We start from the raw sequence: 15,883 nt of genomic DNA, 5'->3' as shown, positions 1-15,883 counted from the left end.
GCACACTCAGTTTTCACATTGTATCAGAGACGGAGGACACTCTGGATGCTGGCTTTGAAATGAGAGTAAGGCATCCAAACTACTGCGGAAGCAGCAGCCATCCTGTCTCAGCTCCTAACTTCACACTGAGCGGTGAAAAAAGAAATGAATGGAGACAGACGGTGCTTTGGTTTGGGAAATAACGTTTACATGCACAGGATGCATCCACTTAAGTCTTTTAAAAACCAATTGTTCTAATGACTTTATTGCTCTGTAACAAAATAAACCAAACTGACATTGATTCCAAGGTTGCTGAACCGAAGTTTAACTGTATTAATAAGATGCGAGTCTGAATGCTAGGAGGAGGCTGGAGGAGGAAGGCATCACAGTATATTGTGTTCTTGTAAACAGTAGTACATACAGAGTAAGAGGGACTCCTCTAGTTGATGCTATAGGACCAAGGGCCTCTGCTTGCAGAGGGATGAAGCATTACGGATTACATTCCATTTTACATCTGCTGGGGCAAAATATCCTGCCCTAAAGAAGAATGGATTCCAATCTGGCTACTTTTCTCCTAAGATGCTGTTTCTGTTTCTTCTCCATGATTCCGGTTCCCTGGAAGGTGGGCTCAGCCTCCAAAAGGGAGTCCTACGGGATGGCAGGAGGGGGAACTTGCCCCAATACAGAAGATGTCAAATGAAGATGAAGCTCTCATAGACTTTCTGCACATTCACGTCCCCAGCTCCATCTCCTCGGGGAAAGGATTTCATCATCGAAAGGAAGGGGCTGCATAGCATCAATAAATAAGAGCTCTCTGCCCTACCTTCCCCCGCTTGACCCAGCATCTCCATGCTTCATAGCCTGCATCTGGTAATGAGTGGCAGGAGGGACCGCCTGACGGCAGTTCCGGGGCAGATCCGGTCTTCAAGTTGCTGCCACATCAGCTTAGCCTGCATACCTTAACACACACCACCAGGATGTATGCTGAGGACAGAAATTTGGCTGGATTGTAAAGTGGTAGTGGGGGTCTGTGGGGAGCACTGGCATGTTAGGGGTTAGGGAGTAGGGCTTCCTGCTGCTCTGCAGAAAGACTGCAGGGCTCTCACATGTGACGATGCTGACTGGTGGGAACTGGGGACAAAGGTCTGGAACCAGAATCACACTTGGCTATGTGGATCCGAGCCTCACCCTGAGGCCACCCCACAGACTGGAGCGCCCTCCAGAGGGTTAACTTACACCACATGGATGGGGAGGGAGCCGAGTTCTGGGGACAATGGTTACCACCTGCTGGGTACTGCACTTGGCTCCACAAGCCGAAGCTCTCAGCCTCACCCCCACCTTGGGCAGCCTGGACGTGCTGTGCCATGGGCTCCCTGCCTTGAGGCTGTTCCCCCACAGTCTCAGACCCTTGAGTCTCGTCTCACTGTTTCCTGGGTAGCTGGTCAGCACGGCAGCTCCTCTGGGTTAACACAGTGTGAGATGAGGCATCACCCCAGGGCTTGCCGACTTCAAAAGGAGGGGCCAGCAATCAGATGTTTTCTAGAACATCGAGGGGGACCAGGCCTCTCTTCTTTCCACTGAGCACTCTGATAAAGCCGTCTTGTTCTTCTTCAGAAGCCACACAGATCTGAATAAAAGGAAGGAGAAAAAAAGACACGTGTGAAAAGGAAAGAAGCCAGAACCCGTGGCTTGTATCACTGCTGGCTGAGGTCAGCAGACACCAAATTGGAAAAGAGGGACTGGTTTAGGGAAACTGTGGCTTGGACAGAAAAATATTTGATAAGAAATTAGGTACAACCCTGGGTTTGGAACTAGATCCAGGCATGCAATGTTTTCTGAGATTCAGCTTTATGAGTGAGGATCAGTAAAGCAGGACTGGAGGTGATGATTCTGTGTTCCCTTCTCAAGTGTCCCTGTTGAGAGACCCCAGAAGGACAGAATAACGTTTAGCACAGAGCCTAGCATACGCCACTCAGTGAGTCTTGATGCATTATTTTACAATCCAAAATAACAGCCACCACTTAGAGGGCTCCTGTCATATACCTGGAAGTTTATAAGTAAAATATCAGGAAGTCAAAGGAAGTTATTTCATTCCTGGTCCCAAACAAACAGACGCTAATATCTTGCATACTGTGGGGCTTCCCAGGTGGCACAGTGGCAATGAATCTGCTTGCTAATGCATGAGACACAAGAGACGTGGGTTTCATCCCTGGGATGGGAAGATACCCTGGAGAAGGAAATGGCAACCCACTCCAGTATTCTTGCCTGGAGAATCCCATGGACAGAGGAGCCTGGCAGGCTACACTCCATGGAGTTGCAAAGAGTTGGACGTGACTGAGCACACACACACTCATTTCTTGTATATTTCAGAGCAGGATTGCCTACACTAGACTTTAAAAGGAGGTGGTTAATATCCACTTGGGTACTTTGTCATTCACCCTTTACATGACATTGAAGGGCATGGAAGGGCTTCCCTTGTGGCTTAACTGGTAAAGAGTCTGCCTGCAATGTGGGAGACCTGGGTTCAATTCCTGGGTTGGGAAGATCCCCTGGAGAAGGGGACAGCTACCCACTCTAGTATTCTGGCCTGGAGAATTCCCTGGACTGTGTAGTCCATGGGGTCACAGAGTTGGACACAACTGAGCGACTTTCAAATGGAATGGAAGGGTGGGTATGTTCCAGCTGTAAGTGAGAAGTGGTTTCAAAGAGCTGTTACTGTGTTGTGAGTTTCTCCTGTTGAACTTGCTCCCAAGGGTGGTGGGTTGTGTCTTAGGCTGAATTCCCTAGGAACAGAGCTTGAGATAAGAATCCTCGCACAAGTGACCTGCTGTGGGAGTGCTCTGGGGAGGTGGGAAGTGAGGGACACAGGATGGGGCGGGAGAAGGAGCTGGAAAGCTTATGGGCTCAGCTGGACGTGAACCTCAGCCTGATCCCACAGCAACCTCCAGAGTTTTAACTGTGTCATTGACTCCCTTAGAAGCAAGGGGTCTGGCAATTTGGACCACATGTTGATACAGATATCACTGTCGAGTGAGAAGCATAACCTCTCTGGGGGATTCACTGGAGAAAGGGCAGCTATGAGTTGTTAGTCATTGACACGGCAACTAGAAGATGGTGCCCCCATCTAGTGAAGGAGATGCAGACAGGGCTCCAACAGAAACCAACAGAGTGGGCTCTTCTTTGACACAGAATAAGGAGCTTTACAGTTACATATCAGGATACTTCGAGAGCTTGATGTGTGACTCCTGACGCTTGGGGCGCACCATGGACTGGTGCCTGATTCATGTTTCAAAAATCTCCTACCTGTGGGTTAAGTGGCCCCCTTGGCTCCATCCCATGTTGGGCCTATCTGGCTAAAGTCCTACAGTCTAACTCACTTCTGAGAGCACATTTGCTAATAAGGTTTCCCCCTGCATTGTCTTCAAGCTAGTGTGTGCGTACACGCTCAGTCACTTCAGTCCTGTGTTAGACCCTTTGCAACCCTATGGACCGTAGCCTGCCAGGCTCTTCTATGCATGGTATTTTCCTGGCAAGAATACTGGAGTGGGTTGCCATGCCTTCCTCCAGGGGATGTTCCCAACCCAGGGATCGAACCCATGTCTCCCGTGTCTTGGGCACTGCAGGTGGATTCTTTACCTCTGAGCCACTTGGGCAGTCCTGCCTCCACGCTCGTCAACATTTAAATATGCTGCCACTTACAGCAGATGGACAGTCATTTTATTTCAAAACATTTCTTGCCTAGAACTCTTGAATTCAGTCTTCCTCTCAAAATACCTGGGAAAAGATAGGGAATTGGAGTTGGAGAAGAAGTGTCGAAATACTGAACACTCAGACTGACAACCATTCCAGAAGCTGAAATTTCTCTAAGACCTTTGGAGGGGAGCTCAACTGATGACAGGAGCAAGTTGTGCTGCTGGACTACCGATAAATCTACCAGACTAAAAGATGCCACAGACATGCTTGGCTGACATCAACAGTCATCACTGCCCTCTTCCCACGCAGCAGAGTGGGGACTTCTGTTCTGCTGTTCATCTGTAGCCTGCAGGACTCAGATAAATCCTAATTGGTCCAAATGTGTTTCTGTCCTCTGTGCCAGCCATTCTCCTCGTGGTTCCCATGGGACTTGCTCTAGCCAATGAAACAGGAAGGACTATCTGCTTGGAAACTTCTGGGAAGATTTGTTTTCTTCTTGTAAGAAATGCACTGGGAAGAAAAATCTCTTTCTTCAGGCAAGGATTCTTGGAGGGCCTGCAACCCTCTGTGACCACTAGGGGAGGTGGCTAGCATTTCAACATTAGCATAACAGAGGGATGGAGGAATCCAGATTCTTGATTCTGGGATCAAACTGCTGAATTACAAATCCAAGAACTGCCCTGTATCCAGATCTCTCATTTTCTTAGTAAAACATACCTTTGGAAGTAGCCTCAATTGGAGTTTTGCAACTTGAGATATGTATTGGTTTACTACTGCTGTCCTAACAAATGACCATGAACTCAGTGGCTTTCAACAACACAATCTAATATGTAGCTGTAGCTGACTCACTTTGTGGTACATACAGTAGAAATTAAGACAACAATGTAAAGCAACTATACTCCAATAAAAATTAATTTAAAAAATAAAAAATATCAGGGCTACCGAAACAAAACGAACACCCCAACAGTCTGGTGTCACAGCTTTCTAAGTCCTATATCTGGTGGGCTTGGCTAATTTTCTCTGCTCTGGGCTTCACAAGGCCAATGTCAAGGAGTCAGTAGGTCCTATTCCCTCTTCTTCCCTCCTGTTTCTCTACGAGAGAATCCTGTCCCAGGCTCATTTAGGTTGTTGCTGCATTTAGTTACTTGCAGTTGTGGGCCTGAGGTCCCGGTTTCCTTGCTGGCTGCCAGCCCGGGTCACTCTCAGTTTCTAGAGGCCACTTGAACTCCCTGACTTGAGGCCCCTTCCTACATCTTCATCCAGCAAGGGCGGGCTGAGTCTTTCCCACACTTAATCTCTCTCTGACCTACCCTTCTGCCTCATCTCTCTTCTACCCTCTTTTGCTGCATCTCTCTGTCTCCCGGAAGCTACGTTTCACTGCCTTTAAGGGCCCAAGTGATTAGATTTGGCCAATTTAGACAGTCCAGGCTACCCCCTGCCACAGGGTCCATAACCTGCGACATAATCACGTCTGCCAAGTTGCTTTTGCACATGAAACAAATCTAGATTGGTTTCCTGTGGTTGCTGTAACAAATTACAAATTTAAATTATAAATTTGTTGCTGTAACAAATTTAAGTCCCCTAAATGCAAACCAGTTCCATTCCAACATGTCTGTAAGTCCAAGTTGTTCATAAGTCCAACAAAGTTAGCCAAGTTACCCAACTAACATAGTCAGTTATATAGTACTATACTGTAAAAGATTTATAATATTGGGTTAGATAAAATGTACCTTCAGTTTTTAAGTAAAAATAAAAGACAGTTTTCATTTTCACCAAGAACTTTATTGAACAACATATTCACCATTTTGTTCCACTACCGTCTACCTCCATCTTTCCAAAACTTTTTATCTTTTTGAGCAAAGAACTATTCCAGGTGCCTTTTACAGTCTTTCCATGAACTGAACTTTTTATTCATTACGAGAATCTTATAAAGACTGAAATAAATAGACATCTGAAGGTGCGGTGTCTTGTGAACACAGCAGATGAATCATAACTTTCCAGCCAAGCTGCAACAGTTTTTACCTGGTTATCAAAGAAATATGCAGTCTTGCATTATCCTGTTGGGAGACTGAGTTTTCTGTTGACTAATCTCAGATGCTTTTCATCGAGTGCTGCTTTCATTTTGTCTAACTGGGAGCAGTACTTGGACTTAATTGTTTCTTTTTCTTGGAGGAGCTCATAGCCGAGGAGTCTCTTCCAACCCACCATATACAAACCATCACCTTCTTTGAATGAAGAGCAGCCTTAGGTGTGGTTGGTGGTGGTTCACTATCTCTTCCATTCTACATTATTGCACAGTATCCACTTCACTGCCCATCACAATTTGTTAATGGGACGTTTTTGTTACGTTTAAGAAGAGAATTGTATGTGGAAATATGGTCAAGGAGGTTTCTTTCACTTAACTTACGTGGAACCCAAATATCAAAGTGATGAACATCACCAAGCTGGTGCAAATAATTTTCAATGCTTGATTTGGATATTTTGTGTAGGTTGGCTATCTCCCAAGTGGTGTAACATTGACTGTTCTCAATTAATGTCTCGAACTGATCACTATCAACTGCAACTGGTCTACCATCGTCTAGCGAGGTATCTCTGGGACAAAACTTTGCAAAGCACTTTTGGTACTTTTGATCAGTCACAGCATCTTCTCCATACAGTGCACACATCTTTTTTTGCATTTCAGTTGTGTTTTTATCTTCCTTGAAATAATAAAGCATAATATGCTGATAATGTTGCTTTTTACTTCCATCTTCAATATAAAAATGCTACACAAAAATTCACCAATTTTGATTTTTTTTTAAAAATGCATGCTGACATGACAAATGTCACACTATACAATCTAACAAAATTGTTTTGAATGAGGTTAAAGACAACTAAGCACTACTAGAGCCAACTTATGAAAAAAACAAAAGGAACTTTTGGGCCAACCCAATACTTCCCATGCAAATAACACATAAAAAAAGAAACACAAAAAATAAAGAGGACATTTTTACAGGACAGTACCTTGAAAAGTACAGCAGTACAGTACAACAGCTGGCACTGAGTAAACAGGCAAGAGGAGTTATTGACTAGAGGAGGGAGAGAAGGTGGGAGATGGTAGAGCTGCAGGATCCTCAGCAATAGAGAATGGAGGGCAAGCTGTAATTTCACTCACACCTGACCTTGATGGCAAAGATTCTGGTTCCTTGCTGGATTCAATTCTATCTACCCTCTTGAAAAAAATGATCCAGCGATGTCTGGGAAGTAGTTCTTTTTTCCTCATCATAGATGACACAGTAGCACTGGACTGCACTCTGCACAGCTGCTTCACTTCATGGACCATTCTATGTTCGGGTCCTGCATGTCAAAAGCTAACAGTGCCTCCTCAGATAAAGCAAGCCCCCTTGTCACATCCTGTGGCGGGAGTTCCTCTGGGTCCTCAGCAGTGTCAGCTACATCACCACTGCTTTTACACGTGTTTCTGGACATCCTGGGTTTGAAATAAAGATACTGTCTTACTGTACTCTATACAGTACTGCACGTACAGTACACAAATGCACAGCCGCTTGTCGAGGATGCACGCACAGACGATGCACACCAGACACGTGAACTAGTAACTATGTGACTGGACATGTGAACGCACGTTCACATCTTTGAAAGTTTGCAACTTCAAGGTTCCTATGGAGGGGACTTACTGTGCCACGAATTTGGTAAACTAAAACAACACAAATTTATTATCTTGCAGTTCTGGAGAGCACAGTCCCCAGATCAGGGTGCTTGCAGGGCTGTGGTCTCTCCAGAGGCTCTAAGTGAGAATCTATTTCCTTGCCTTCAGCTTCTTGAGACCACCTGCATTCCTTGGCTTATGGTCCCTTCCTTTATCTTTGAGGCCAGCAGCACAGCATCTTCAAATTCCTCTTTCTTCCTCTCTCTCTACTTCCATTGTCATCTCCTCTGACTCTGACCCTCCTGTCTCTTATAAGACCCCCTGTGATTACATTAGGTTTACCTGAATAACCTACACCTCAAGATCCTTAACTTAAAGAAAACCTGCTGCAGAGGAAAGAGGGCTGATTGAGGAGAAAACAGTATGGGGAAAAAAAACACTAAATTAAAATTAATGTCAGGAGTGATCAAAGTCTGAATAAAAACTTCAGAAAACTGAAATGAAGTGGGGGACTATCTTGAAACATTCTCCTAAGAAGAAGTGAAGTGATAAGTGGGAAGCAATAAAGAGATTAAAACCATAAGGACAAAACCGTAAAACAGATGATTCAACTGAAGAGTTATTAAGCTCCTGAAGGAAGAAGCATTACAATTAAAAGGCAAATGACAAATTGAGGGAAATGTGGGCCACGTATGGCAGATCAGGTGTCAATAGTTTTAAGGGAGAAAACTTTTTCAGTAGCATAAGAAAGTACATAAACAGATTATTCATAAAGAAATACAGGGGCTTCTCTGGTGATCCAGTGGTTAGAAATCTGCCTTGCAATGCAGGGGACATTGGTTGAATCTCTAGTCTGAGCTGATTCCACATGCCGCTGGACAACTAAGCCTGTGTACCCCAAGTACTGAACGCATGCTCCAGAGCCTGCAAACCGCAGCTACTGAGTCCATGTGCCACAGCTACTGAAGCCTGAGCGCCCCGGAACCTGTGCTCCGCAACAAGAGAAGCCACTGCAATGAGAAGCCCAACTAGAAGCCTGCAACTAGAGAGCAGCCACCACATAGCAACAAAGACCCATCACAGCCAAAAATAAAAATAAATACATTCTTTTTAAAAAAGAAATACAAATGCCCAATACATACATGATAAAATTTCAACTTCCCTAACCATCCAGGAATTAAGGATTAACATGAACTATTACTCACTTCTAAAAACGACAGATATCGTTTGTATGCTACACAAATATATAATAAACAGTAATACTCAGTTCTGGCAAGGATGTGGTAACCTGAATGTTCTCATAAATAGCTGATGTGGGTGTAAACTGGCATAAACTTTTGGGAGGCAGTATGTATCAAGAACTGGAAAAATGGTTTACTGGTTTTCCTGTAAATTCTAAAGTATTTTCTAAAGAAGGAGTCAGAGTTATGGAAAAAAAAAACTTAGAGGTGTTCATTGCAGTTATCCATAATAGTTTTTTAAAAATTCTGAATATCCAGTCACAGAGGAATACTAAATACTTTATGTACATCTTGTACAGCTGGCAAACTTTTTCTGTAAAGGACTAAATAGTAAATATTTGGAGGCCTTGTGGTCTCCACTGCAATGACTCAACTTAGCCACTGCAGTATGAAAGCAGCCATAAGCAATGTGTAATGAATGAATGCAGCAATGTTCTCATAAACTTGTTTTAAAAACAGGGCCAGTCTGATGCAACCTTTGATCTATATGATGATATGTTATATAATTGCTAAAACCTGTGTTTTGATAAACATTTAATAACTAAGTTAATAAAAGTTAGGAAACTAAATAGAATATGATATCAAAATAAGAAAAGTTTGGTGGGAAATAACACAAAGATATTTATGTTGATCATTGCTTGATGGTTGAACTACCTTGATCTTGGTTTTCTTCTTTATAATTTTGGGGGGTATTTTCCAAATTTTCTCCACAATAAATGCATTTCAGTTTTATAATCTAAAAATGATTTATCCATTAAAATGATTTCATAGAACATAAGAATCAATTAAAATAGTTCTCCAGGGATGATGGAATCATGGATGAATTAAAAAATAGTTTTATGGTATTTAAGTTGATCTCATAAAGATAGTTTTTAAATTTCAAAAATGAGGAAAACATATTTTGTGTCAGTGCAAACTCTAGATATGTTCTCGACAAAAAGATAACTTAATTCTATTTGTAGCAAAAGTTCTGTGGAAACAATAATGTAATAATTGTAAGACAAATGAACCCCAGAGGCAGAAATGTGATTTAATCACAGAGATGTGTTACATTTGTTTTCAGAATCAAATTTCTTCTATTTCCCTGCTAATGACCATTTGTCTCTTTATATTTTTAGACTTATAAATAGCATGCTATTTTCTGATGTTTGCTGCTGTTGTTTTAGTTGCTAAAGTTGCATCTGACTCTTTTGGGACGCCATAGCCTGTCAGACTCCTCTGTCCATGAAATTTCCTAGGCAAGAAGAATACTGGAGTGGGTTGCCATTTCCTCTTCCAAGGGATCTTCTTGCTCCAGGGATTGAACCTGCATCTCTTGCACTGCAGGCAGGTTCTTCACCCCTGAGCAACCAGGGAAGCTTTCTGATGTTTATTAGGTGATTTCTCGGGAGGCCTTGGCCGCTGCAGATGGATGTCTCATTTAGGCAGCAAGGGTAATGACTCTGCTCAGCACTGATCCGTGGTGGCCGGGCACTGTGCTGGCACTTCACCCAGGTGATAGACGTGACTCTCATCTCCATGCCAAGAGGCAGACACTGCTGTGCCGATCTTACAGATGAGAACACTGACATTCAGAGGTGATTTTTGCCAAAATCACACAGGGTATAGACCATTTCTGTATGACACTGGAATCTGTGCTTTTGCTACTACAGTGAACTCCCCTCAATCAATAAGCAAGTTTCAAACTTTTACACCTAAAATAGTTTAAGACACTAAAGTGGAGATAAATTTAAATTTTTTCTCAATAATTGATTTTTTTAAAATGTAATTTTCTTTCAGGGGGCTGATATTTCCAAAAATTGCTTGCCACATGGATGACAGAGACTGAAAACAGAGAGTCTGTGTAGAAGCAAAGAGACCTCAGTGCATTTTGCTAATGCAAAATGCTGGAAATAAAAATGCCTTCAGTTGTCACAGAACTACTAGAGGACACGAAAGTGAGAAATGGAAATGAAGGTCATTCTCGAATTTTAGCTTTGATAGAACACTCAGGAAGTCTGTAAAAAGACTAATTCCCTGCCTTTGCCCTGAAGGTTTCTGCTTCGGCAGATCTGGGGTGGAGTCAGAAATCAGCATTTCCAACAAGCTCCCAGGTTATTCTGATTCAGATGGTGCAAAGGCCACCCCTTAGAAATATCAGGCTAGACAACTATCAGAGGTTATAGAACTTTCCTACAATTATGGGCAGATCCATGTGGTTTCAGATTCAAGCTGAAATGCTGTGCTGGGTCTTGAAGATGTCTCATTAAAGATGCTAGGTGGTTTGTCTCTCCCCTGCCCCAGCAGGTTGTCAGCTCAACCATGAGAGTGGAAGACACATATATGAGCTCATCTCCGGAAAAAAATTGGGGGTTGGGGGGATATGGTCCAGAGATTGGCGGAAGTCATTGACTGAGCAGCTGTTCCACTTCTGGAAATTGATCAACTTAAGCACATTGTAGCACATTGTAACTTGCCTTCTGGTTGTTTTCTTGCCATTCCCTTCTCCAGGGGATTTTCCCAACCCGGGTCTCCTGCATTTCAGGCAGATTCTTTACTCTCTGAGCTACCAGGGAAGCTCTATTTATATTTTAGTAACATAAAATAATGTTTAATGTCAAATGGGGAAGCACAAGATTATTCTGAGAAGAAAAATCAAACAAGCTAGCAAAATTACATAATAATGCTTTGCCAATAAAGACGAACATCCTTCCTGGATGTATTTCATTCAGAAGACTTTCCAGATTTTGTAACAGGAAGGATACAGTTGAGTAATCTTGGAGAAGTTTGAGACATTGACATGGAATCCAGACAGGAAATGTGACCATTTGCTTTATGGGGTGTGTATGGCGTTAGAGATGGGGTCTCAGTCTGATGTGGGTGATTCCATTGTCTGGAATCAAGAATGACTCACTAAGGCTTCTGTGGCTTCTGTATGAGCAAGAATTTGTTCTCAAGGGTCCTTCTGGTCCTAGGATGCTTGTCTTCCCTGGGAATTGACTATGCAAAAGGCACTTTGCATTCTGAGTTTGTTCATCATCCAGGGCACATGGCTCAGTGGAAGGCATTGACTTGAAGCTTGCAGGTCTATCTTTAAGTTCCAGCCTGGCCACATGCCAGGTTTTTGCCCCTGAGCAAGGCACATCACCTCTATGAGCCATTGTTTCCTCATTTATAGGGCATGTGTAAAACTTCAACAAATAAAATATATTGGGTTGGCCAAAAGGTTTGTTGGATTTTTTTCTATATGATGGCTCTAGTAGCATTTAGTTGTCTTTAACTTCATTTGAAACAATTTTTTTAGATTGTATTGTGACATCTATCATATCAGCATGCATTTAAAAAAACTTATCAAAATTAGTGAGTTTTTGTGTAGTTATTTTAATATTGAAGACAGAAGGAAGAAGCGACATTTTTATTATGCTTTATTATTTCAAGAAAGGTAAAAATGCAACTGAAGCAAAAAAAGATTTGTGCAGTATATGGAGAAGGTGCTGTGACTGGTCAAATGTGTCAAAAGTGATTTGAGAAGTTTCATGCGAGAGATTTCACGCTGGAGGATGCTCCACAGTTAAGGTAGTGGAACAAAATGGTGAATACATTGTTCAATAAAGTTTTTGGGGAAAATGAAAAATATGTCTTTTATTTTTACTTAAAAACCAAAGGAAATCTGTAGCCAACCCAACAGGTATATAAGCTTTGTAAGTATTATATAAGCTATATGTTTGGTTCGGAGAAGGCAATGGCACCCCACTCCAGTACTCTTGCCTGGAAAATCCCATGGATGGAGGAGCCTGGTAGGCTGCAGTCCATGGGGTCGCTAGGAGTCGGACACGACTGAGCAACTTCACTTTCACTTTTCACTTTCATGCATTGGAGAAGGAAATGGCAACCCACTCGTGTTCTTGCCTGGAGAATCCCAGGGACGGGGGAGCCTGGTGGGCTGCTGTCTCTAGGGTTGCACCGAGTCGGACACGACTGAAGTGATTTAGCATAGCATAGCATATGTTTGGTTCCCAGGGAAGGCAACTGAGCTTCCTAACATTTTGGTTTTGCGTGTTTAGATCCTGCTACACTAATATCAGGCTTCCCTGGTGGCTCAGATGGTAAAGAATCCGCCTACAATGTGGGAGACCTGGGTTCTATCCCTGGGTTGGGACGATCCCCTGGAGAAGGGAAAGGCAACCCACTCCAGTATTCTTGCCTGCAGAAGTCCATGAGGTCGCAAAGAGTCAGGCATGATTGAGCGATTAAAACACACACACACACACACACACACAATATCACTGGACTAAGAATATGTTTTCTCAAAGTGAATACACTCACGTGACTCTACTCATTCAGATTTATTGCTATTTGTCAAATGACTATTACTCTATTTTGGTCACACTTGGTGTGCGCTGGTGGGCTTTACTCACCTGATTCTCTTTCAGTGTTATCTGCCCCTGTTCCTTACACCCACTGAAGGTTCTAACACATCTAAAAATCTTCTCATTTTGGTGTACTCTCTGCACAAAGTTGGCTGGGAAGAAGCCAATTCTGTCTTGAATTTTCCCCTGAAAGGAAAAAAGAGGCATGCAGCCATAATTGTAGCATTCATGGTAATTATAGTTAGCAAGTGATTTTTCTTAAAGAAAAAGAAATACTTACTTTCCACCAGTCTTCATTAGAGTCCTCTAGAAGAGTAATCATGTCTCCTGGCCTAAAATGAAGAATGAATGAGTTGGGTGGGGGGTAGAGGGGGTGAAAAAGAAAAAGATGGTATTTTAAAGTCAGAAGTGGTAGCTTTTCACTCGCCCAAATAATACTATAATAAAAATGATTTTTATCTGCTCTTCCCACCCATGAAAATAGCTTTGTTAGAGGCTGAATGCAAGTCCAATTTCTGTGCTGTATTAAAAAAAAATCTTTAACTTTATTTTTATACACAGATGATCATCTCTGCATTGTAAAAAAAACTCTAAAATGTGGAAGTCTAAAATATGAAAACTGGAGTTTTTTCATATTCTGCCCCGCAATCCTCCTCCCACTGTCCAGAGCTGACCACTGTTCGTACTTCCCCGTGTCTCCTTCTGGACTCTTTTCCATGCACTGACATTTATGCAGAGGCGTGTAGGTGTATTTGCTCTTTCTTTTGTCTCCTATCGACATCTAGCATGAGGCATTGTCTTTATTATTAGCTGCATCTTCTCAGTACCTTCTTGAAACCACTTTTACTTAATTTCCATTGCCCTTGTCTGCCACTTTTTATGTTGGTATAATCAGGAAGTTTGTTTCAGACTTGTGTGTGTGTGCATGTTATATCCTTCATTAGGAATTACTTGGGTTTAACTGAAGACTTATACGATGTTTTTGCTATGGGTATTGTGGATATGGTGATTATTTGCCATCTCTAATTTGATTTTCACATCAACCTCTGCGTGTGTGTGTGTGTGTCTTTTATTCCTTCTACTCAACACCTAATGGCACTTTTACTATCTGAAGACTCATGTTATTTTTCAACTTGGGAAAATCTTGTCCACTATTTTTTCACTGTTTTCTCCCAGTCATTTTCTCTCTTCCTTTTTCCTGGAATTTCTAGTCAATATGTATTGGGCTTTCTAGATCAATCATCTATATCTTTTGTCTTTCTTACACATTTTCTGTCTTTAACAAGGAATCTAGACTAAAATTTTTCTCAATTTAATCTTCCTAATTGCTTAGTTTGTATATGGGCTTATCTCTTGTAATATTTATTACAGTACTGAGGGTTTTAGGGAAAATTTAACTTCCAAGAGTTCTTTATCATTTTCTGAATGTCTCCTTTTCACATTTGTCAACTTTATCTTATGGACAGAAAAGCATGATGGATGTTGCTGAGGATATTATTAGATATTAAAAACAATATTTCTTCCCTTTATTAAATTTGTTTCCATTAGGATTAGTTATATTGTTCTTTGTCTTATTGCTTCTTTTTTTGGTTATGCTGAGCAGCACTTGGGATCTTAGTTCCCCGAGCAGGGATTGAACCCATGACCCCTGCAACGGAAGCACAGTTTATCTTCTTACTTTACTTTTCCTTCATGTCAAGGGATTTTGTCTTGCACCTGTGTTTTTATTTCTTTATATTCATAACTGAAAACACAGGGTATGAATCTCTGGGTGATTCTCCACTATCAAATACATCTGCGTCTGCAACGGGTGAGGACTAATTTCAAGCTCTGCTTAAGACAGCAGGGTGTGTCAGCTGATGCATCTCATCTTTGGATGCTTGAGAGTATAGCAGACAAGCAGTCTGGGGACTCCCACCACCACCCCAATGGCAAAAACAAGGGTGGCTTTCTTAACCCTGGGAAGGAGAAGGTTCATTTATTTCCCTCCAAGTAAAGCTGCCTTTTCCTTCCCTACCACTCTCTACAAGCTCTGGAGGTCCAGAACTCCCTCCAGTTGTTTTTCTTTCTCAGTCTTTTGGGCGACACAGGGGCACACTTGCCTGGGCATGGGTTCCCTTTCTTAGAGCACAGGTGACGGTTTAATTCTAGAGTCAAACACCACTGCTGCCTATTGTTCATTCTACGTAGTAATAATGGGTTATGAATGAACACTGCTGGGACTCTGTATCAGTCATATATTGCTGTGATAATGCTGTGTAACAAACAATCCCCAAATCTCAAAGGTTCACTGACATTCTTGGGTGCTGGCTGGGATGACTGGGGTGATTTTGCCTTATTCTATGTTTCTCATACCCAAGAAGGCCAGTTTGGACATTCATGGCATTGCCAGGGCAGCAAATGGAGATGTGAAAAACACATAAGGCTTCTAATGTGTAGGCTCAGAACTGACACATTGTCATTCTGCCTTAAAGCAACTCCGGTGAAAGGAACTGTAAAGTCTCATGGCAAAGAGCATGGATACAGGAACAGTGAAGAATTGGGGCCATTAATGCAATTCAGCCACTGGGACACCGCATACTCTTTTGTGAGATCAGTGTCTGTTTGAATATGCTTTTACATAGATGTTTCTCTCTGAGCATTCTTTGGACTCTGGTCATCTTCCTTGTTCTCTATTTGCTGTAGTCTCCCATGAAATTCCCAATATTTGGGGGTTTCTGATAGTGTTTTTCTTATTTTCTAGTACTATTACGGAGATAATCTTAGAAAAATATATTTCTCGCACTTTAAGGGATTGGTGCAAGAAGGGAAGCAGACTTGTGTGCTCCCTTTGCTATTCTGGTTCAATCTCCTCTGCTGTCATTTTCAATTCTCAGTTAATATCTATCTTCGTAGGGGATTCCAAATATAACAGGCTTGTTACACCTGAAGCATTAAACACAACTGGCATTTTGGTATTTCAACAGTCACAGTTT

General features: G+C 42.2%; 1 protein-coding gene across 5 annotated transcripts in view; it reads right to left on the bottom strand.

Annotated features, from left to right (window-relative positions):
• Positions 1-228: 228 nt before the first annotated feature.
• STAC (SH3 and cysteine rich domain) overlaps positions 229-15,883 on the bottom strand; it is a 353,663-nt gene continuing 338,008 nt past the window's right edge. For 4 of the 5 annotated variants that reach the window (XM_070776015.1, XM_070776016.1, XM_070776017.1 and 1 more), the window contains 3 exons: positions 13,189-13,240; positions 12,957-13,094; positions 229-1,606 (listed from right to left, as the gene is read on the bottom strand). In XM_070776015.1, coding sequence (XP_070632116.1) covers positions 1,508-1,606; positions 12,957-13,094; positions 13,189-13,240 — 289 coding nt within the window. In that variant the 3' untranslated portion in view covers positions 229-1,507. Of the gene's footprint in view, positions 1,607-3,568; positions 7,142-12,956; positions 13,095-13,188; positions 13,241-15,883 lie in introns of those variants that run through there. The other variant, XM_019984938.2, reaches the window with a different exon arrangement.

The sequence above is a fragment of the Bos indicus genome, chromosome 22, assembly GCF_029378745.1.
Source record: "Bos indicus isolate NIAB-ARS_2022 breed Sahiwal x Tharparkar chromosome 22, NIAB-ARS_B.indTharparkar_mat_pri_1.0, whole genome shotgun sequence".
NCBI classification, from domain to species: Eukaryota; Metazoa; Chordata; class Mammalia; order Artiodactyla; family Bovidae; genus Bos; species Bos indicus.
This window is presented reverse-complemented; position numbering and strand designations above follow the sequence as displayed.